The following is a 22532-nucleotide window of genomic DNA, read 5'->3' on the forward strand; positions in this document are numbered from 1 at the left end:
GACCTGCAGCCATTAGCTCAGCAAGATAATACAGTGTAATGATACACAGACAGGGGTCACATCCTTCTAGGTCCACCCACCTACAGGTCATGTCTAGAGTCTTCATGGCAAAGAGGCTGATGGGTGTGTTTAGCTGTTGTTTTTGTCGTTCCTTGTTTTCAGGCTGGTCCTTCTCTCTCTCCCTTTGGGTACTTACGTCTGCAAAAATGCTTCTGAACCTAGATTGGATCATCTTAGCTGTCAGTATTTCTGTGGTCAAGATTGTCTAATGGTGAGAACTAGAACTATGGTCAAAAATACGTTTGCTGGAAAGCACTCTGTCATACTGTAGTCTTTGTTTAGCCAAATTTGCGCTTTACAATCTATGAAACCCCCTTGTTAACTTGTGTTCTCACTATGTGAGAGGCTGAACAGATAAGTTACCTCACAGCTATGGTTGTTGCAACTCCCTAAACATTTCATTGCAAGTATACTACCCACATTGTCATAAAAGACTATCTATGTTTGTGGTACAGTAGGTTGCAACAACTTTTCACATCTGATTCAACTGCATTCGTAATGCTAGATTTGAAAACTCTTTACTTCCGAATGTCATTTCAAATGAACTTGCCTTGTTCTGAATCTTTGATTTAATGCTTTGTGATTTGATATTTATTTTCAAGTCTTAAGTGGTAGCAGATAACAAAAACAGTGGCTATTACGGAAGCAGAAACAATAGCTTGTAGCATTCTATTCCCAAAATAATACTTAATCATTTTTTGTGACCATACTGGGAAACAAATGAATCATGTTGGATTGTATTTACCAAGAAATGTTTGGAGATACATAAATATCCGTCCATGTGACCAAAAAAGTCAACTATATTTATAGAACTTTGGGAGAATTTCCATGTACTAAAAGATACAGAGATCCATTCCTACTAATGGAATAGGTTAGTTGTCAAGAGTTCAGTTATGTAAAACATGAAACTAAAACCCAGGAAGTTTGTCAGAAAAGGAAGTTGGATATGGCTCTTTGTTTTAGTGGGCATTTACCAGGAGCCTTCCCCTGCAGCCTTCACACTGTTAATACGCCCCTTAATTTATTGATAATTGTTTGCATTGATGTCAAATGTACAAAGCTGTAACTGCATAGTAAATTAAAGAAGTTAATAGGAAAAAGGAATTGTTATTAAGAAGTCTATATACGTCTATATGTACATTTCGTTATGTAATGTGCCATTAAGAATTTATCATGAAATAAAATCGTGTATTTTGTGTCAATTAGACTTGTGTGGTTTATCACTGTTCTTTATGGTACTTGTTATACATCGTATTTTAATCTTAGCAAAGGTTAAAACAACATAAATCATTGGCAATGAAATAAGTGTAACAACGGACACACAGTGAGCACAAACTTGTGAACACAGTGGACAGCCTGGTTAACCATGCTTCGGATTGTCCATTAAATGTCCTTTTGGTTTGCTGGAGGCTCCTTTAGATCATAAAGGATAAAGATCATGACTGCTGAAACAAGAATCTGTCTTCTCATCCCATCCATCCAGATACTCCTCTCAGTCGCCACAGACCAAGTACACTGCATCCAAAAGAACTACCAGTGAACTACGCTCCAATTACAAACTCTATGTCAGCTTGCCGCCACACAGGTCTACAATAGGCTTATCCATCCTGTTTTGTTGCCTGGTGTCCCTCTCCATTTATTTTCTTCTGTTCATCAATCCCTCCTTTCGTTGTCCCACCACATGTCCAAAGACTGCTCATTCCCCTGGGTCACGTGACGCGTAGGGAAGAGTACACGGTGGTGTCTGAGGATTCTCTGAGGGAGCCGGGGGGGTTCTGTCTCAGACTGTCAGGAGACAGAACTGCATAGACCAGCTGACAGAAAACACAAGGTCAACGGTAGCCTGTGGAAGCACTTTAAAGGTCAAGGAAAAGAACGCTCGTTAACTATTAGTCAAACCCGACCCACCTCTACATTTAGTTTTGGCTTTGGCTTGGTTCTGGGCTTTGGTTTCGTTTTGGCTGTAGGACAGAGAGGAAAAAATACAGCTCATTATATTTTAGGAAAAGTACAAAGCGCAATGGACTACCACTATAACAACGTAAAGTCATTCATTGTTTGTATGTATCCGCAAAAGTTTGTAACATACTTATGCGGATTGAGTTGATAAATATTTAATGTAACACCCTGTAATCTGTACACCATTATACTCTAAGATAACTCCTGCAAGAGAGAAAGTGTGGAGTGGGGAACTCTTACGTGGGATTGGCTGGCGTGGAAGAAGCTGGGGAGGACTCTGGGGTTGGAGCTGGGGGAGGCAGGGGTGCTGAGGATGTGATTGTAGCTTGACCTTTGACATAATGTATGTCAGTCCCAGGATGGTACACAGCAGGATGCTCACACACACCAGGATCCGGTACAATTCACTCCTCTGGGAGTGAACTGGGATGGCTGCAGAGTGGAAGAGAGGAATAGAGAGACAGGAAGCCAGAGTGTTTGAGAAAGAGACAGAGAGACAGTTCAGGCAGGTCATTCTTTAATTTTTCAGATGGCACTGGTGACATTTATTTCACAGTCACAGGTGAATACATTTCTAAACACAGACACACACTGATCAAAATACATTGTTCAGCTGAATCTGCTGGGGTGACATTGCACCCCCCCTACCTTCTGTGACATTGACATACGTATGGTGACCAACACTGGAGTGGCCTCTCTTGTCCCAGTTAATGTGACAGCCATACGATCCAGCATCTGATTGGTTGATGTTGTGTATCGTAATCAGCAGGCGAGTTTGATTGACTGACAGTGTCTCATTATAGAACTGATGTCTCTCAGTAGGCTTCAGCAGGAGGAAACCTCCTTCTGTACTCTGTCCCCAACCACCTGACCAGCAACTGTGCCCACAGTGCTGTACTACACAGGAAAGAGAAAGACTGTCCCCCTGTTGGGCGTAGACTGAATCACGCCTTGCTAGCACAGAGTCATGACACTTTTCTTCTGCCAAACCTAAAGAGGGGCAAAACAAGACTTGATCTCAGATCATGAATATTAGAATTACAGGTCTTCACTGTCATTTTTAGGTTTAATGGGATTAGATCAGTTACTGTTACAATAACTACAGTTATTAGTAACCCAGTCAGAGGAAGGGAAACTAAAATTAACAACTATTGCAATTCTCATAACTGTGTATCAAAAAATAAAATAAAATGAAAGTAATCACAGGGTAGGCTGTTTGTGCTGATATTGAGAAGAGTAAGTTCTGAACCGGTTATTTCATTGTTGATTGATTAGATTGCTAGATTTCATTGTTGCTTTAGTTTTTATTCATTTTAGTAGACATAATGCCTTGTTGTTAACCTTACTGTGAGTATCAAAAGTCCTTTGACACGAACACCTTAATTGTTATTTTATGTTCTGTTTATGTTCCGCTTTTGATGTCTGAAGTTACATAACCAGGCTGTTTTACTTTTTATTTTCTTGAATTTTGTGCATCATTATTCCAAGTCAAAACAATAGACATAAAAGCAGACGACTTACCTTGGAAGAGGCATGGGCAGGCAAGGATGAAGAATAAGTACATGGACATTACTGTCCTCAAATCTTGAATGCTAATTCAAGTCTCTAGAATGCTCTGTACTTTTCTGAGTAATGTTCTCTCAATTCCATAAAACACACAGCCAAAGCCCTCTCAAATCATGGGCTGGGAAAACTGCTATTGTGTGGTTGATTATATAAACAACAAATATCTTTGCTTTCCCTTTCTTACTCGTGTACTGAAATAAAGTGACTTTTCTTATAATTTACTCTCATTGGGAGTGTTCTTTCCACAAAGGAACTGAGACTAGTGGGGAGGAAGGAAGTTCTACACATACATACACTCTCAAAATCACACACTCAAATCCACAACCACACACACAAACACTCAAACACACAAGCTAAAACAGCTGTAAATAGAGTGTATAAGTACCAGTAGTATATTTTTGTTCACAGCATAATAACTAGAAGACTATGGTATAGTAATAGCCTACTAGTAAAGGATAACTTCTACAAATATACACATATCAGAGCAATATAACCATCCAATTTTAAAAGAAATGCATTAAAAGTAGTTGAGTGAGAAATAGAAGAATGTTCTGTGAAATCTGGGATAGAAAGTTAGTGTGATGTGTTGTTACATAAGCCGTACTGGTTACACCAGGCTGGGCTACACTGTAACCATTTTCGTGCATTCCCTTTCCTGTTTCCGGAGCGCTGATCGGACTGAAACTGACTGGCTGTCGGCGAATGAGATAAACAAAGAGTCGGTGACTTTTAGGAATATTGTAAACACTCGCTAACCCTCTTAGGAAACATGGAGACTGGTGAGTTAACAGTTATTTGATTTTGTTTCATTCATTGTCACTTTTATAGATAGAAAGTGAGCTCAATTTGTGTTCCGTGTCTGAGAACAGGTTAGCACTAGCAATAGCCATTAGCATAGCTACAGCCAGCTAGCTTGTCATTGCGGACACTGCTTAGGCTATTAGCCAATCATCTAACTGAATGTAATCTTTGGTGTAGCTGTATAAGTCCAACCACAATATAATGTCTAGCTAATTGTGTTCCCAACTATGCTTGCTGCTCCCTGTGTGGTGTTCATGATCTAAAAAAATTGCAAACTTTTTCAAAAGTTATATAGTGTTTCATTAAAACTAGGTAACGCTTCATGTACCTATTAGCTACAGGGCATACAATGGCTGTGCTTGCTAGCCAGCTAGATAGCAAGTCGTTAAGAACATTAAGTGATTCTCAATGATTTAACCGAAACACCGTAGCTATTTGTCTTTGCCTTGTCAAATATAAAAACATATTTTGTTGCTAGTATCTGTAAAACAGCCCGACTGTCGCATTTATAGCCAGATGCCATAGTTTAACATATGAACAAGCGAGATTATGGGACTTAGACGCTATGACCATAATTGTGTTTTATTACCCTGTTCTAACCATATTGAGTTTTATATGTAGTTTGATAGCTATTCGGTATATGTGTTTAGAAAAAAATGGGTGTTTGAAAAGAGCCTAGATGTAAAACACCATTGTATTGATGGACCTGTAGACTACATGTAAAGTTGCAAGTCACCATAGCATACTGCATTTGACCCCACTCCATAGAAATCGTGTGACGCTGTCAGTGGCTCCCATTCATGTTTTTGCATTATGTAGAAAGAGACAGTGACAGACTTTGAAACGGGCTCAGCCTATCCCGTGTTTGCTTGGTGATACACCCCCCCACTCTTGCACACATTGGCCCCCCCCCCCCCCCCCCCCCCCATGAAAGTGAAATATATATCTGAATCTTTCCTTGTTGGAATAATTCCAGCTATGTATGTTGCAATCCTAGCTCACACTGCAGCCTGTTTCAACCTGCTGTCATTGGAAAATAATAGAAATGGCAGCATGCGCAACTTTTTACTCTGAAAGTAAAATATCTCTACACAAGGCAGTTTTTTTGCTTAATTATGCACCCTATTTATATTATTTAATGTTTAGTCCATGTTTAAAGGCTGGGATTGCCCCTTCAAGATATAAGGAAGACGTGCCTCGGCCAGAACGGTGCCAAATTAATGTGCTGTTTATATGCAATTAAAATATAATAATATATACATATATATATATAAAAGTCAATAAAATTCTCTTTTCCTTCCTTCCTTCCTTCCTTCCTTCCTTCCTTCCTTCCTTCCTTCCTTCCTTCCTTCCTTCCTTCCTTCCTTACTTCCTTCCTTCCTTCCTTCCTTCCTCTCTCCACTTCCTCCATTTCTCCACACCCATCCAATCTTTCTATATCTTCCCCCTCCTTCCTTTCCTCCTTCCCTCTCCACCCCCTTCCTTCCCCTCTCGAGGTTTGAGTCTGGAGAAGGTCACATCTTTCGTGAAGCGCTTGCGCGCGGAGCCACGCTACCTGCTGGCCCAGAATGTGTCCACCTGCATCGACCCACTGGAAGTGTGTCTGCATCGGCAGACTGTCCAGGACACTGTCCACATCTTCCAGCACTCCATCCCCACAGAGGGCAAGCCTATCACCAATCAGAAAAACTCAGGTAGGCCCACATCTGCCCACCCCTGTAGGCCTAAATCTGTACTGATGCCACCAAGCACTAGAGCCAGAAGCACCCGGGTAAGCCCAGACATGTGCACCTGCATGTCGACAAAGCCTACTGGAAGATCCTGTTCAGAAATGGATCAACTCTGTTCAGTTAGGGATGATGACGAGGTTGACTATGATGATGATGCAGCCGATGGCAACAATCAACATATAACTGGACTCATGTCATTGGATTTCAGGGAGATGTTGGATCTTCTCGTGCCTCAACGTCATGCGACTTCCCTTTATGAAGAAGTTTAATATTGAAGAGTTTGAGTTCAGTCAGTCCTACCTCTTCTTTTGGGACAAGGTAAGGCAGGAGACCTATTGCTAATTGTCCCAGGTTCCGTTTTTTCCCTTTCCCGTGTTTGTTTACATTCAGTGCTTGAGTTGTGTGAATGTGTTTCAGTCAGTGTGTGTGTGTTTGCTGGCTTTGTGTCGTCATGGCCCTGCGTCCTACTATGACACTTATTGTCTGACTAAAGCCCTCTTTGTCTGCTCTGCTCTGTCTGCTCCACAATGACTTCCTGGTTCCTACTTTGTCACTCAGACCTCTCTCCTGCACTCTCTCGCTTCTTTTCTTTCGCCTTTTCTATCCGTCTCTCGCCTTCCATCCTTCTTTTTGTCTTTCCGCTTTTCTGTTCACCTGCCTCTGTGTGGGTCTCCCCCTGCTCCTTCCTTCTGTCCTTCTGTCTTTACTTGTCCTCGCTAACCTTTCCTGTTGCTCTCCTTATCTCACCACTCCCCTCCCCCCCCGTCCAGGTGGAGCGCTGCTACTACTTCCTGCAGGCGTGTGTGGAGACGGCCCAGAGGAAGGAGCCTGTAGACGGTCGCCTGGTGCAATTTCTGCTCTCCAATCCAACCAATGACGGGGGACAGTGGGACATGCTGGTCAATCTCATTGGTCAGTTCTCAACCGTTTCTTGCTCAATCCCCCCTTTCTCTCTGACTTGATGTACGTTTTTTTTCCCCCAGTTGCTTTCTTTCAATTCCAGTGCCAGTGCATATCCCAATACATAGAGATAATTGGGTGTGTAATTGCATGTCGCTGACCTGTTTCTATCACAACAGAAAAGTATGGAGTGATCCCAAAGAGGTGCTTTCCAGAGTCCCACAGCTCCGAGGCCTCGCGAAGAATGAACGACATCCTCAACCACAAGGTGGCTCACCTCACTCACCCACTCACTCACTGTCACCACACGTTCGCTACGCACACTCACGGTATGTTCCGGTGTGTTCTAGCTGAGAGAGTACTGTCTACGACTGAGGAACATGGTGGCCAGTGACTCGACCAAAGCGGAGCTGTCTGATGCCATAGACAGCATGATTGAAGAGGTAACACACACGCATCCCCTCCCTCCTGCTCTCTGCCACATGTTCACTCACATCCTAACTTTCGACTCAGTTGCCCCAGTTAGCCAGTGGAGGGTGCTGTATGACAAGACATGGCTCTCAAGGCAGAACCAAGACTGAAGCAACTAGATCCCAATAGGTGCGTTCTATTATGTAAGAGAAGTATCTATAGTTTAACTCCAATAAATGTCTTGTATTGATGTGACTGTTTTCAAACAGTACGATATGGTGATGCTCATGTGTCGAGTCTGAGCATGTCTACTAATCTTATTGCATTCTCGAAACATACAGTACGTCACGTTCGATGTTTTGAATCTACGGGCGACAGTTTGAAATTCCAGTCTCTATCCTTTTTTTCTCGATGCTTTTCTGAGGAAGGGGTTATGTGTGATTGTGAGGAAGTGTGAAAAAGCCCCCCCCCCCCCCCCCCCCCCCCCCCCCCCCCCCCCCCCCCCCCCCCCCCCCTCACACACGACTCACCAAGTCGATGACAGAATGTTCCATAAACAAGCCCGTTATCACGTAGCCCCTGACATTGAATGACAAAGGCAATTTGGTCTTCAGAAATAATAAGAGGGAATGAAGCTGCTGGTGTATGTAGCACATGCACACGTGTGTGAGTGTACGAGCACTTGTGCCTCTGCTTGCTCCGTGCACGCTCTTCTCTATACGTGAGGGTTGATGTGTCATATATATATATGTGTGTGAGGCCAGTCAGTCAATATCCCCAGAGAGAACGATACATGCTGGGCCTCTCCTGCAGCCTGTGTTGGGGCTCTGCTTGTGTGTGTGTGTGGCTGCCTGCTTGTTTCAACAGCTCTGTGTCTCTACAGCAGCCAGTGTGGATGCCCCAAAACACATCCCTCTCTGGTTGTGCAACCCTTCCAGTACTCCCGGCTCCCGCTCATCCACTGGCCGGGGGGGGGGGGGGGGGAGTTATGGGTTTGTCAACGTTGTTTGTTTGTCCACCTGGAAGCAGTTTGTTTTGTGTAACGCAGCTCCGGGTTCAAAGGCGGCGGGAGGGGAGGTGTGTTCGGTTCCGCTTGGAATGGCGAGAAAAGGGAGGCGAGGGGGACGGGCGGGAGGACGCTGGGAGGAGGGAGGACGCTAGGGGGAGGGAGGACGCTGGGAGGAGGGAGGAGGGGGGAGGGAGGACCCTAGGGAGGAGGGAGGACGCTAGGGAGGAGGGAGGACGCTAGGGAGGAGGGAGGACGCTGGGAGGAGGGAGGACGCTAGGGAGGAGGGAGGACGCTAGGGGGAGGGAGGAGGGAGGACGCTAGGGAGGAGGGAGGACGCTAGGGGGAGGGAGGAGGGAGGACGCTAGGGGTAGGGAGGAGGGAGGACGCTAGGGAGGAGGGAGGACGCTAGGGGGAGGGAGGACGCTAGGGGGAGGGAGGAGGGAGGACGGTAGGGGGAGGGAGGAGGGAGGACGTTAAGGGGAGGGAGGAGGGAGGACGCTAGGGAGGAGGGAGGACGCTAGGGAGGAGGGAGGAGGGAGGACGGTGGGGGGAAAAAGACAAAGACATGGAGGGGTCGCCGAGAAGACGCCTGGTGGAGAGGTATCGTGAGGGCCATTGTGCTGCGCTGGGGCTGACGAGGAGTGCGCTAATTAGCCAGCGCTCGTTGATTAGATTACGCCACACGCTGATGTTCGGAGATTGGCAAGTTATTAATCATTAATTAGCCGTGCCCACGACCAGCTCCCCCTTTTCATGCTTATTATTACACGCTAATGATGTTGTCACGGTAGACAGTCACCAACATGCCCGACATGGTTGCACGGTTATTACAGTGGATTACCTCCCCCGTCGCAGGCTTGGCAGGCTGGTTGTGGTTCCCATACCGAAGGCCTATTAAGAAGTTCACAAACCAACATCCAAAGATGTATGGTAGCACTCATCGGCTTTGAAAAAAAGAATTCAGATCTCCATCTACGACGTTCATGCTCTAACGAAACATGAGTGTGCCTTGTTGGACGGCCACAGTACACGGGTGAAACAGGCCCTGTCTCAGTGTTTTCTTCTTCTCAGAGTTGGTGAGTAAGTTGAGGTGTCTGTGTTTTGGCTTTAGAACCACAGTAATAGCCTCTTTCCGGGAAGCTGCGTCCAACTCCTCCACTGCCCGACAAAGAGTGTGTGTGTGTGAGCAGCTCTGGAGCTTTTCTACGAGACAACATCTGAGAGAAGTCCGGTCTTTGAACCTGCCTTTGCCGTTCTGGGCTAATAGCGTAAATGAGGGCCTGGCAGCAGACCTGGGTGGAAACACCACAGGATTTTCTGTTCCTTATCAATTCATACGCTTTGGGTGGATTGATTTAGGCCACCCGGCGTGACGGCACCAGCAGGATTAGCTCTTTGCTCCCCATGCAGCAGATAAGGTCATCTAAATCAAGTGCACCTAGAGTGGTCTCATTGAAGAAGGAGATCTGCATGGGCCTGGTGGGCCTGTCATGCAGAGCGTGTGTGATGTGGAGTGATGTACACCAGCTCTGTGTTGGAGCCCTGCGCCGTGCGCGTGTTCAACATCAGCGCTCTGCACCCTAAAGTGGGACTGACATCTCCTCCGTCTCAACGAGGCCTCAGCCAGGAGTCTCTGAGACACTCGCACACGTGCAAAGGAACCAAAACACACGTACGTGTTCGGACGGCGCGCCTCGTTTCTTACGGCGTGTATTCGGCACACATCCCCCCCTCGTTTCGCATTTCGTCACACAGTGGCAATTGCCAACAACTCCAGATGTTGGGTCTCCCAGCCAACTCCACGCCACATCAGAGAACGACATGTTGGGGCTCTTGGAGGGGTGGGAAGGACTGGATCGTAAGCTTGTGAAGAACATGGACCGTCCAATTGGATATGTCCTACCAGAGGAGGGCTCAGGCAGGTGGACTCCAGGACAGAGAGAAGTCCTACTGGAGCCATCAGTTCCTATTTCATAGTTGAGCGCCATTGTTGTGTTGCTGTGATTCCTAAAGACCCCATGTGTTTTCTGTTTATGCGGCAAGCCAGTTCCAATCAACAGAGGGAGTTTCTCACACTCAAACTGCTGCTGCGCGTGTCATTTGCTTACATTTTCACGTCGAATACTAGATGTCCGGGGACTTAATGAAAAGAGCAGTGAAGACAGAACATCCACTCGATGTTTTTCCTTGTCTTCCTTGAGGGTTTAGGTTGGTTGAGGGGCAGTTCTATGGGCGCATGTGAAGCCCTCTGTGACATGCTTGCGTGTAAAAAGTGCTATACAAATAAATTTGATTTGATTTGACTCGAGATTGCAAAATGCTTGCTGGTTCTGAGAGATGATGTCAGGGGTCTAGGGCAGGGTTCAAGGCCAGGGGTCTAGGGCTGGAGTCTGGGGAAGCAGAGTTCCTAGGCAGGTCCTGAACAACCGTCCCTGCTAGGTGTTCCATCCTGCTGCCACGGTTTCTGTTTATTTGTTTGCCTCTGCGCTCTTGTTTGAGCAATGGGACACCTGTAAACAAACTGCACATGCAATGAGAAAAAAGCAGAGCTTTGGACGATGCTAACTGCTAGCGTGCATGCTTCCTCTGTGTTTACATTGGGAGACATGCAAACGGGCTACCATAACCGCCAGCTAGCCATCACGCTATAGACATAGATCCGGACCCAGATGCCCCTGCCAGGCCAATTGCAGGCTCTATTACCCCCAGCTGGCTTTGGTTCCAGCACAGCACCGCCAGCAGCAGCAACATCTGGCTAACAAGGGGACAGCTAGCATCAGGTCCATGCTAGGGTGGGCTGGACACGAGCGGGAGGCACCAATCAGATCCATAAAGGGGGGGGGACACGGTAAGTGTAAACCTCTGGAAGAGGAAATACGTTGAGAATTGAAAAGCCACATTGCAGGTTTGACAGGACGTCCGCTTTCGTTAATTGTTCTCATTTGGGGGTTGCTCAATGAAGATGGATATGTCTGCGTTGTTTATAAATAGGACCAATCCCTCAGCCGGACGGGGTAATGCACGGAGATCGTTTTCCCCCCCGAACAAACACTCCACCAGGGTCAACTTCCTGTTTTTGTCAATACCAGCTGATCCCTGCCGTGCTGTCCAATAAGGCCCCTAATTTAAACCTTCTGGGCTGGTACACTACCAGCGGGGTGGCCTTGGAGATGCCTGTTCAAAGCCAGGTCGTAGACTGCGTGGGCTCAGATTTCAATGGGTTGTAACCTGTTTGTGGGACTATGGCTCTCACGTCATATCTAGATTTGGAAACTGAGGTAGCCTGAAAGATGCCTGCCTAGAATCAAAACCCTGAGCCCCAACACGGCATGTGTTTCTTTCTGCAGTCTGGAGCGCGGAGCTCCTTTAGAGACACACAGGGAGTGGACTTATGTCGGCTGACAAACACACACATAAAAAAAGGGTTTGTAAAAACGCTTGCACAAACACACACAGTCAGTGTCTGGCTTTGACCAGCACTCGTAATTCTCCCTTCATCACACACTTGTGGGCGCACACACACACGCGCACACACACGCGCACACACACGCACACACACACACACACACACACGCACACACACCCCTTTTGGCCTCTGCTTGTTCCCCCTGGATGATGTCTGTCTGTTTCCTGAGAGAGGGAGAGGGGTGGGGACAAACAGAGCTTTTTGTCTGTCTCACTTTCTGTCTGTCTGCCACCTGCTTGTCCTTCTCTCCTCTCTGTCTGTCAGCTACCCACCCTCTCTGTCTTTCCGTCCCTGCCTCCTTTTCTGTCTTCTTCTCCTTCTCCTTCCCTTCCTTCTTTCTTCCCTCCCTATCTGTCTGTCTGTCCATACTTCCCTGGCGGTATGTCCTTTAAGGACAGGTGTTCCAATATTGACTGTGAGGTCTGCTCTGACGTCAGGGGTGTCGGTGTCATTGTTCCGAGCAGTCCTCGTGTGTGTCAGGCCCGGCCTCTAGGTCTGCTGTGTTGGGATTGGCAGTGCCATCGTTTATTTAACCTGCCAAAACTGGGAGAGTGATGGGAGGCGTGGCAAGCCAGAGGGGCGCAGGGGGCAGAAGAGGCTGTTTGTGTGCCTGGGGCATCTGGGTAAACAGACTCTAGGGACGGGCACCTCTGGAGTCTGACCGGACAGTGGAAACAAACCCAGCTTGAAAGGATACGTGTGCAAGTGCGCCGAATATGTTTGTGCCATCCCAGTGTGTGTAAAAGGTGAGGGTTTATTCTGAGGGCTCTGGGAAGGGGGGGGGGGGGGGGGGGGGAGGGGATGGTTGAGAGAGAACCGCCCTCATATCGACCTGAAGCCAGGAATGTCATTAGCAGTTTAAGTGCTGTTGATACAGTGGAAAAACAGCAGCCAGGAGCCCCAGAGCTTCAATGAGACGCTTTGGTGAGACGCCTCAGAGCCAAACATAACCCCCCCCTCCTCTCCCTGCTCTATTTTTCAACCCCGCCGTGACTTTAATTCGTCTGGATTTAGTCAAATGTAAATGAAAACAGTCAAAAGTCGACAGGGCGCCCTCGTAAATATAGGCGGAGGTCACGTAACTGGCCGTCGATGTATGGTCGGCCCCCTACACCGTGAGGACCACTCAGTCCTGTCAGCATGCCAAGGCTGTGTGTTGGTGATTTATCCGTTGTAATTAGTTAGTTATCACCAGGCCTGACTCTCTTATCTGTCCAAGACAATGGCCGCCTTTCTGGCAGTAGCCTTACCGCCCCGGTCGCGTGTGATAGCGAAAGCATATGTATTTATATACCCAAACCCTGGGAGAAGAGAGAAGGAAATTCCTGAGATTACTCTATCGGTGTGTACGGAAGGCCGGTTCTGAGAAACGGGACCAGAACCGGAGCGGGGCAGGGGAGGAGAGAGAGAGACCGCAGGAAGACACACAGAGACGGAGGAACGTTGGGGGGGCGAGGGGAGGGTTTGGCTTGGAGGATATCCTCCAAATAGCTATTTGCAAAGAAGGGGTGAGGGTGGAGGTGTTAGAAGGGTATGTTGTGTTCTGCCGTGACTCTTGAGGTGCAGGGGTCGTGTCTGGGCTCCCCTTAGGGAAGCTACAGGCTACAACGGAGGAGCTAGAGGATTCACCACACACTGCTACCCCATCACTTCCTGTCTATCCTACTGGACAAGTCAACTTCAATATTGACCAACCCTCTCTGTCTTGTGTGTGTGTGTGTTGTCCAGGTGTTCCGGGTGGCCAGCGTGTGTCTGGGCAGCCCCCCTGACACCATGTGCTGGGAGTACAGGGACAAGGACAAGAACTTCCACCGTTTGGGCCCCATGTCCCCACAGGAGTTCTACCGGGAGCACGTCAAACCCCTGTACAACGTCCAGGACAAGGTAGGCCGATCCCACCTCCTCCAGCACCCACGTCCCACCCTCACAGACACACGCGCTCCCCTGCAGACGCGACCCCACACTGCTGCGGACGTGCGTGCCGACTTCTCCCGCAACATTTCATCACTTCTTTCTTCTCCGAGTTCTCTTTTTGTCCTGATTTTGATTGGTGGGTCCCTGTGGGAGGTTGTACAGTGTAACACATCTATTTGACCGGTTTCTGTAGATCTGCCTGGTGAACGACCCCAGGCCTCAGAACCCCTATGGGAAGCTCTACAGCGTGGAGTTTCTGGGCAACATGGTGGGGGGTCACAACACACTGTACAACAACCAGCCAATCCAGCTGCTCAAGAAAACTGCTGCAGAGTCCATCAAGGAGGGAGAGGTGTGTGTGTGTGTGTGTGTGTGTGTGTGTGTGTGTGTGTGTGTGTGTGTAAATGGGCCGGCTTGAATTTCTATATGAATCATTATACACTTTATATAATATATTGCAATTCTTTAATGTATTGTCTCTGTTGTGTTTGCTGTTGTCTTGATCCAGGCCGTGTGGTTCGGCTGTGATGTAGGAAAGCATTTCCACGGAAAACTGGGCATCAATGACATGAACGTGTAAGGATTGTTCCCGTGCGTGTTTTCGTGCCTACAGCACAGACAGGTTACTTGTTTTTGTCCATGCAATTTTAATGATTACTTTTGTGATGTGTGTGTGAAGGTTCAACCATGAGCTGGTGTTTGGCGTGTCGGTGAAGAATCTGTCCAAGGCTGAGAGGCTGATATTCGGAGACTCCATGATGACCCACGCTATGATCCTCACTGCGGTCACCGACAAGGTAGACACACATACGCACACATCTCCTTTCACACATGTCCCTCATTTCAATGTTTTTTTTGCATCGAGAAGTATCTGGCCTGTTTATAGTGGTGTAATCGGCTGCAGTTTTTAAAAAATTGCTTTCAATTTCCCTCAGTAAGTAACCCCAGCTGTCAGCAGGTCCTCCTCTTCTCTTCTTCTCTGTAACAGCTGCACAGCATTCCCACTGTTCTTATTGTGGGATAGCTGCTGTGTTCTTCTCCTCCCCCAGTTTACTGACCTGGTGTTTCGACCACCTGTCTCTCCCAGGCTCCATAGATAACCTCCCTTACTCTGTCTATCCAGCCAGAACACAGATAACCTCCCTTACTCTGTCTATCCAGCCAGGACACCGATAACTTCCCTCACTCTGTCTATCCAGCCAGAACACAGATAACCTCTCTCACTCTGTCTATCCAGCCAAAACACAGATAACCTCCCTCACTCTGTCTATCCAGCCAGAACACAGATAACCTCCGTTACTTTGTCTATCCAGCCAGAACACAGATAACCTCCCTCACTCTGTCTATCCAGCCAGAACACAGATAACCTCCCTCACTCTGTCTATCCAGCCAGAACACAGATAACCTCCCTCACTCTGTCTATCCAGCCAGAACACAGATAACCTCCCTCACTCTGTCTATCCAGCCAGAACACAGATAACTTCCCTCACTCTGTTTATCCAGCCAGAACACAGATAACCTCCGTTACTCTGTCTATCCAGCCAGAACAAAGATAACCTCCCTTACTCTGTCTATCCAGCCAGAACACAGATAACCTCCCTCACTCTGTCTATCCAGCCAGAACACAGATAACCTCCCTCACTCTGTCTATCCAGCCAGAACACAGATAACCTCCCTCACTCTGTCTATCCAGCCAGAACACAGATAACCTCCCTCACTCTGTCTATCCAGCCAGAACACAGATAACCTCCCTTACTCTGTCTATCCAGAACATCCACGGAGTGTCTGTTCTTAATGTTCTAAACATGTTTCTGTGTGTGTCTCTCTCTCCCCCTTTGTTTTTCCCTCTCTGTCTTCTATCTCCGTCTCTCTCTCTTACTCTCTCGCTCTCCCTGTCTGTCCCTCTGCCTCTCGCTTGTTCTCAGGAGGGGAAAGATGGGGGGTATGAGAAGTGGAGGGTGGAGAACTCCTGGGGAGATGACCGTGGGAATAAAGGTGAGAGCCCCCCCCCCCCCCCTCCCCCCCCCCCAACACACACACAGAAAACCAAGGGCTGGGTTAGGGGTGGCAGAGCGGAGCCTCTCTTTCTCACGAGGCCTTGTGCCGTCTCACCGGCTTCCTTCCAGAAGGAGCCGTCTGCAGGGTAGTAGTGGAGAGAGCCCCGCTCTCTTCCTGTTTGCAGGATTAGTGAGAAAGGCCTCCCTTGACTAGTCTCTTTATGAAGCTTTAATTGGCTGCTGGGAGAGCGGACCTGCCCCTGGTCATGGCTGTGTGGAGCGTGGTCCTGTCCTGTGGGCCCATCCACCTAGTCTCCCTCAGATGGACAGAGTGAAGGGGGGGTCGGGGGAACAAACTCACCCTCTGTCCATCTTTGTGTCGGTCTCCCCCACACACATTTTCTATCTTCATCCCTTGACCACTACCCCCCCTCCCGCACCCACACACACACACACACACTGCTGAGCTCTACATTCCAGGGCAGATTACAGCGGGTTCTTTTTGTTCATTTCCATCTGCACTCCCGCTAACTTGCACATTCACCTCACCACATCTGCATATGGAGGCAAACCCAGCGGGGATGTTTTTGCAAACGAAACATATTAGCACGCCTATCGTATTCCATAAACACCCGTGTGAGGGGCTTTCTGCTGCTTCCTGTTCATCCCGCGGACGTATTAATAAGAATATGGAAAACAAATGGACATGAGGGCTGTCGTCAGAGATGCTCGGGCCGGGGAGACAGTTGGAGGGAGAGAGAGAAGGGAAAGGAGGAGGGGGGTGGGGGGGGGGCTGTCATCACGATGGAAGAGGGAGGAAAAGAAAATGTGTTTTTGTGACCCGTAGGGTTAAGTCGCCCCCCGGGACCCCGTTATGGGATCCACTGTACTGTGGACTACAACTCCCAGCCGCCTGCCTCTCAAAGGCTAGCTTTACTAGATTGATAGTTCCAGCTCTCCAACTGCCGTCCTCACACTTCATTATGCACATATTCACAATGTGGGTTATATCCCCCCTCTCTGTCGTGTGTGCTATTTCATTTTGACATTGTGGATATTTATGTGCTCTGCAATATCCTACCCTGACCCTTTTTCCTCATGTTATATATGACCTCTTATATTTGTTCTCACACACTGGCAGAAGTCACCACAGGGGGGGGTTTCTGTTCTCTGATTATTATTCCCATGTTCGTAAGATCGTGTTACTGTTGAATACAGACCTTTATTTATGTGTTCAAGTGATTCGTTCACCAGCGACCCAAGGATTGAAAAATAATCTCTCAGGAGGACACAGGAGCCGACTTATAACAATGGCATTGAGCCTTTTCAGTTCTGTTGCTGCTCTGTCCCAGCAGTTCTGTATGGCCCAGTCCAGAACAGTCTTCGGCTAAAACAAAATGGCTGCTGGCCGGGTACATCACGAATGTCTTTGTCTGAAGAGAAGGCAACACATCTGTCCTCCTGTTAAGACAAATAATGACGCTATACGCAAACGCCGCCCAACACTTCCAGGAAGAACACGCACAAACACTAAAACCATGGACACGGCCAAGCCCGGGGCATTGTTGTGAGCTCCTGCACGTTCCGCTGGTCACAGTGACGTCGTCGATAAGTCAGCTTGTCAGCGGGGAGTGATGCAGTCAGTCAGTCACTGGGAGAGGAACGAAGCACGCATTCAGAATCTGGTCCCCAGCTTTAACCAGCTGCTCGAGACCAGTTCTAGGAGATCTGTCATTGTGTGTGTGTGTGTTTGGCGGGGGCAGTAGACCTAGATGGACACATAGAGGAGGCAACGATGGACGAAGAATCCTACGATCATCGAGTATTTCCTGCTGTAGCTGCTCAACACATTCCCAGCAAGCTCTCTTGATTGAACGTGCGCCCGACTGGCTCGAGAGAGAAAGAGCGAGATAGATTAGAGGGAGACGAAGACGCGGAGAGGGGGAAAGAGAGAATGTCCATGTGTGTCAGTCGTGTGCGTGTGCGTGCGTCCTGGGAACGAGGGCTCTGCAGCCCTGTGCTGGATCAGGCGGCTCCAGGGCCGTTCTCAAAGTATTCCGAGCTTCTAGAGGGGGAGAGAATGGAAGCCTCTACTCCCCTTTTTTTTTGGGGGGGGGGGATCATGAAGAAATTGTATAATACGTTCTTAACGATTTGAATTCAAATCAAATCAAATCAAATTTATTTGTATAGCCCTTTTGTACACGCAAGCATGTCACAGAGGGTTTCACATGCGCCCATAGAACTGCCCCTCAACCAACCTAAACCCTCAAGGAAGACAAGGAAAAACTCCCAGAAAAACTCCCACCGGGAGAAAAAATGGAAGAAACCTTGGGAGGAGCAATTCAGAGAGGGATCCCCTCCTCCAGAGACGGTTGGTAAGAGAGAGGAGCAGAACACAAGCTAAACATAGTCATACAGTGTCAATGGGTTTTGAAACACCAAAATCCATTGTTCGGCTTTATAGACGTTGGATGGGACCGGGAAACTCGCTGTTGGCCGTCATGGAGACTGGATTCCGGGTGACGACCTGGTTCAGCGTTGGCAGACCGACGACCAAGCAGGTCCTGACAGCTCAAACCCCCCACACCACAGGGAATGTGTGGGGGGGGGACAGAGAGGAGAGCAGGGATTAGAGAATGCCAGGAGCAGCTAACAGTTACAGTCAAAATAGAATGAGATCCCCACCGGTCAAGTGTGGACTAGTGCAGCAATTTAACAGAGCAAAAAGGGTATTTGATGCAGCCCCACACACCAAAACAACGACAGCCCCCCTCAGTTGGAACATGAAATCTGTTCCAGGGGAAAGAACTCTAAAGTAGGTTATACTTATACGAATAAGGATGAAAACAGCCAGTCCCCCGTTGTCTCCAACTAGTAATAAAAACTATAACAGTAACAATATACAGCAACGGAACTATAATAATAATAATACTAACAGTATACAGTAACAGGTTTACTTTATTTGTAACATCTAGCTGGGCAATGTGAACATAAGCTATAATTAAAATTTAAAAGTTACATGTGATACACACATAGGCAAGCACACATCCCAGGTTTACATAGAAAGTACACACATACTTCCCTTTAACAATCATAGAATTGACTAAACAAGAACGTTTTTAATCTAGTTTTAAATGTCGAGACAGTATCAGCTTCCTTAATTGAGATGGGTAATTTGTTCCAAAGAAGAGGTGCTCTATATGAGAACGCCCTACCTCCAGCAGTTTTTTTCTTAACTTTGGGTATTACCAGATAGCCGGCATTTTGAGATCTTAGAGACCTTGCGGGGCAATAGGGTGCAAGGAGACCGGAGAGGTACAGTGGTGCCAATCCATGCAGAGATTTGTAAGTTAGTAGTAGAACTTTGAAATCAGCTCTGGCTTGGATAGGGAGCCAGTGTAAAGAGATAAGAGTCGATGTTATATGATCAAACTTTCTAGTTTTAGTCAATAGTCTAGCAGCAGCATTTTGCACCCGCTGTAAGTTTTTTAGGTAGGTAATTGGGAGGCCAGAGAACAACACATTGCAGTAGTCCAATCGGGACGTAACAAAAGCATGTATTAGTTTTTCAGCATCATCCTTTGAGAGGAATTTTCGTATTTTGGCAATATTACGTAGATGGAAAAATGCTGTTCTGGTGATTTGCTTAATATGGTACTCAAATGAAAGGTCTGGGTCCATTGTGACTCCCAGATTTTTTACCAGCTGGCTTTGAGATACTTTGACGCCGTCTAAGTCTAAGGTTAGATGGGATAAATTATTTCGGTGTTTTTTCGGACCAAAAATTTGAACCTCGGTTTTATCCGAATTAAGAAGAAGGAAATTTGCAGTCATCCAAGTTTTCAACCCGGAAACACAGGTTTCCATAGCATGTGGAAATTCTCCCGGCTTTATAGACATGTATAGCTGAGTATCATCTGCATAGCAGTGAAAATCTACCCCAAAACTTCTAATTATGTTTCCTAAAGGCAACATATAGAGTGAAAATAACAGAGGGCCTAAAACTGAACCCTGTGGTACTCCGTATTTTACAATGGAGCTCCTGGATGAGCAACCATCATAGTGGACATATTGTGATCTATCAGATAGATACGATCTGAACCACTGAAGTGAAGTACCAGAAATCCCAACATAGTTCTCCAGACGTTCCAGGAGAATCTCATGATCTACAGTGTCAAAAGCTGCACTTAGGTCTAGAAGAACAAGGACAGAGCTAAAGCCCGCGTCAGAGGCTAATAATAGATCATTGACTACCTTGGCTAATGCAGTTTCAGTGCTGTGGTGAAGACGAAATCCAGACTGGAGAGGTTCATAGAGCTGATTTGAGGAGAGGTGCTCAGTGAGCTGTTTTGCCACAGCTTTTTCCAAAATTTTGGAGAGAGATGGCAAATTTGAAATGGGCCTGTAATTGCTAAGACAACCTGGATCCAGGTTTGGTTTTTTAAGAAGGGGCTTGATAATAGCTTGTTTGAAATCGTCAGGGACTTGTCCAGTTACAAGAGATTCATTAATAATACTAAGCATGGGCGGTCCAATAATATGGAGAAGTTCCCTACAAAGTTTGGCAGGGAGGGGATCGAGAAGGCAGCTAGTGGGTTTCGAGGAATCTATCAGCTTGATGAATGCTTCCATAGAAATAGGGTTAAAGTGAGTGAGAGTCTCAACATGCAGAATGCTGGGTACAGAGGGAAAATCAGTGTTGATGGCCACTCCTCCAGGACTAGTCTGTAGTTTGTCCCTTATTGCATAGATTTTTTGGTCAAAGAAATCTAAGAAATCATTGGGAGAGAGATCTGAACTAACACAGAGTGTACTTTTCTTAGTGAGTTTTGCAACAGTATCAAATAGGAACTTAGTGTTGTGTTTGTTCTTACTAATCAACTTAGAGAAATATTCTGATCTGGACCTGATGAGGACTTGCTTGTACTCTATTTGGCTGTCCTTCCAGGCCAGGCGGAAAACCTCCAATTTAGTGGTACGCCACTTACGCTCTAATTTTCTAGTGGACCTCTTGAGAGTGCGGGTTTCCTCAGAATACCATGGAGCCAGTTTCTTGTCTATTCTTTTCCTTGGTTTGAGTGGAGCAACAGAATCTAGGGATTGCTGAAGAACCAAATTCAGATCCCTTGTTTTAGCATTTAATGATTTATTCGGGACATCAAGTGCTTCTAGTGCAGCGGGTAGAATACTAGCCAGTTCCAGAGCTGTATTTGGGGTTAAGCAGCGGCTAATAGAAATATTCTGGGTGCCTCCAAGGCTCTGGCAGAGATCCATTTTAAAGGTTACCAGGCAGTGGTCTGATAATATAGGATTGTGGGTATGAACAATGACATCACTAATCTTGATTCCCCGCGTGAGAACTAAATCCAATGTATGCGAGTGAAGATGGGTAGGTTTAGAAACCACCTGAGTGAGACCTGTGGAATCCATAAGAGCAGTAAAGGCCTTACTTAGAGGATCTTTTGGGTCATCGACATGAATGTTAAAATCACCCATAATTAAGATATTGTCAGTGTATGTCACAAGATCAGCACTAAAATCAGCAAATTCCTCAAGGAAGAGGGAGTATGGGCCAGGGGGCCGGTATAGAGTAACTATACAAAACGAAGGAGGGGGGGCAACAGTAGTAGAATTAGTCCTTTTTAAAGTAGTTGGTGGTTTCATACAAATTATCTCAAATGATTTAAAGGTATTGACAGATTTTAGGCTGAGGTTGAAGCTAGCTTTATATAACATAGCAACACCACCACCTTTCTTTGAAACACGAGGGATGTGTGAATACGCAAAATCAGGAGGCGAAGCTTCATTCAGGGGGAAATATTCATCAGGTTTTAGCCAGGTTTCGGTGAAACCAATCAGGTCCAGGCTGCAGTCAGACATCAGATCATTAATCAAAACGGCCTTTGTGGATAGAATTCATGTTGTTTTGGGTGTGCGGGAAGGGAGAGAAGGGAGAGAAGGGATTTAGGAGCCATTTGAGTGCGTGCATGGCCCTAGCGCCGTGCCGGTCTGTCAGGGTGGGGTTCAGGGGCTGAGAGCAGCCGAGACGGAGTGGCGTTCAGGGTGGAGGTGGTAGTGTGGTGGGGGGGGAGGGGGGTCCTGATAGAACAATGGCTGTTAGCAACATGGGTGACGACGGAAAGCACTCACACTCCACCTCTCCTCTCCCTCCGCTTCCTCCCTATCGGCCTTACGTTTGCAGTTCATGTGTCGGAGAGGCGTCTGTACAGATGATTTAGAGGCAGTGGAAAACGTTCATGTTGGTATTTGAACCTTGTGATCATGTATTAAGAAACTCATGGAGTGTACACATTTCCACAGTCCTTTCTCTCCATTAAGAGGTCATACATCGGTAATATTCATCTGTTGATCCTGTCTGTCTGTGTCTGTCTGCAGGTTATCTGATCATGACTGATGATTGGTTCTCTGAGTATGTCTACGAGGTGGTGGTGGACAAGAAATATATCCCTCCTGAGGTCCTGGATGTGATGCAACAGGAACCCATCGTACTTCCTGCCTGGGACCCAATGGGAGCCCTGGCATAACTATGGCAACCCAACTCTCACAGCCCTGCCCCGCCTTGTCCCCATGGTCTGTTTGACTCCGCCCCACCACTCTGGTTCCACCCCTCCATAGACCACGCCCTCCCACCCTTCCTCAAACCACCACAGCCTGTTCTAGACAAAATAAAGTTTTTGTTCTCTTTTTTTACTGGA

The 22532-nt window shown here is 47.1% G+C and overlaps 2 protein-coding genes across 2 annotated transcripts; one reads left to right on the forward strand and one right to left on the reverse strand.

Annotated features, from left to right (window-relative positions):
* Positions 1 to 152: 152 nt before the first annotated feature.
* si:dkey-52l18.4 (uncharacterized protein LOC560708 homolog) lies at positions 153 to 3833 on the reverse strand. The gene is made up of 5 exons (XM_047035206.1): positions 3541 to 3833; positions 2668 to 3009; positions 2260 to 2451; positions 1969 to 2021; positions 153 to 1874 (listed from the first exon to the last, which is right to left on the reverse strand). Exons 1-5 carry the CDS (start codon positions 3587 to 3589, stop codon positions 1770 to 1772), a joined length of 741 nt encoding a protein of 246 aa, XP_046891162.1. The 5' UTR covers positions 3590 to 3833; the 3' UTR covers positions 153 to 1769.
* A 401-nt stretch (positions 3834 to 4234) lies between these two features.
* Positions 4235 to 22532, forward strand: blmh (bleomycin hydrolase). Its single transcript, XM_047036205.1, has 12 exons — positions 4235 to 4364; positions 5883 to 6080; positions 6325 to 6434; positions 6887 to 7028; positions 7196 to 7284; positions 7367 to 7459; positions 13631 to 13786; positions 14010 to 14168; positions 14325 to 14392; positions 14496 to 14613; positions 15742 to 15811; positions 22213 to 22532. The coding sequence occupies exons 1-12, from the start codon at positions 4355 to 4357 to the stop codon at positions 22359 to 22361; spliced, it is 1362 nt and encodes a 453-aa protein (XP_046892161.1). The 5' UTR covers positions 4235 to 4354; the 3' UTR covers positions 22362 to 22532.

The sequence above is a fragment of the Hypomesus transpacificus genome, chromosome 15 (genome assembly GCF_021917145.1).
Source record: "Hypomesus transpacificus isolate Combined female chromosome 15, fHypTra1, whole genome shotgun sequence".
Taxonomy (NCBI): Eukaryota; Metazoa; Chordata; class Actinopteri; order Osmeriformes; family Osmeridae; genus Hypomesus; species Hypomesus transpacificus.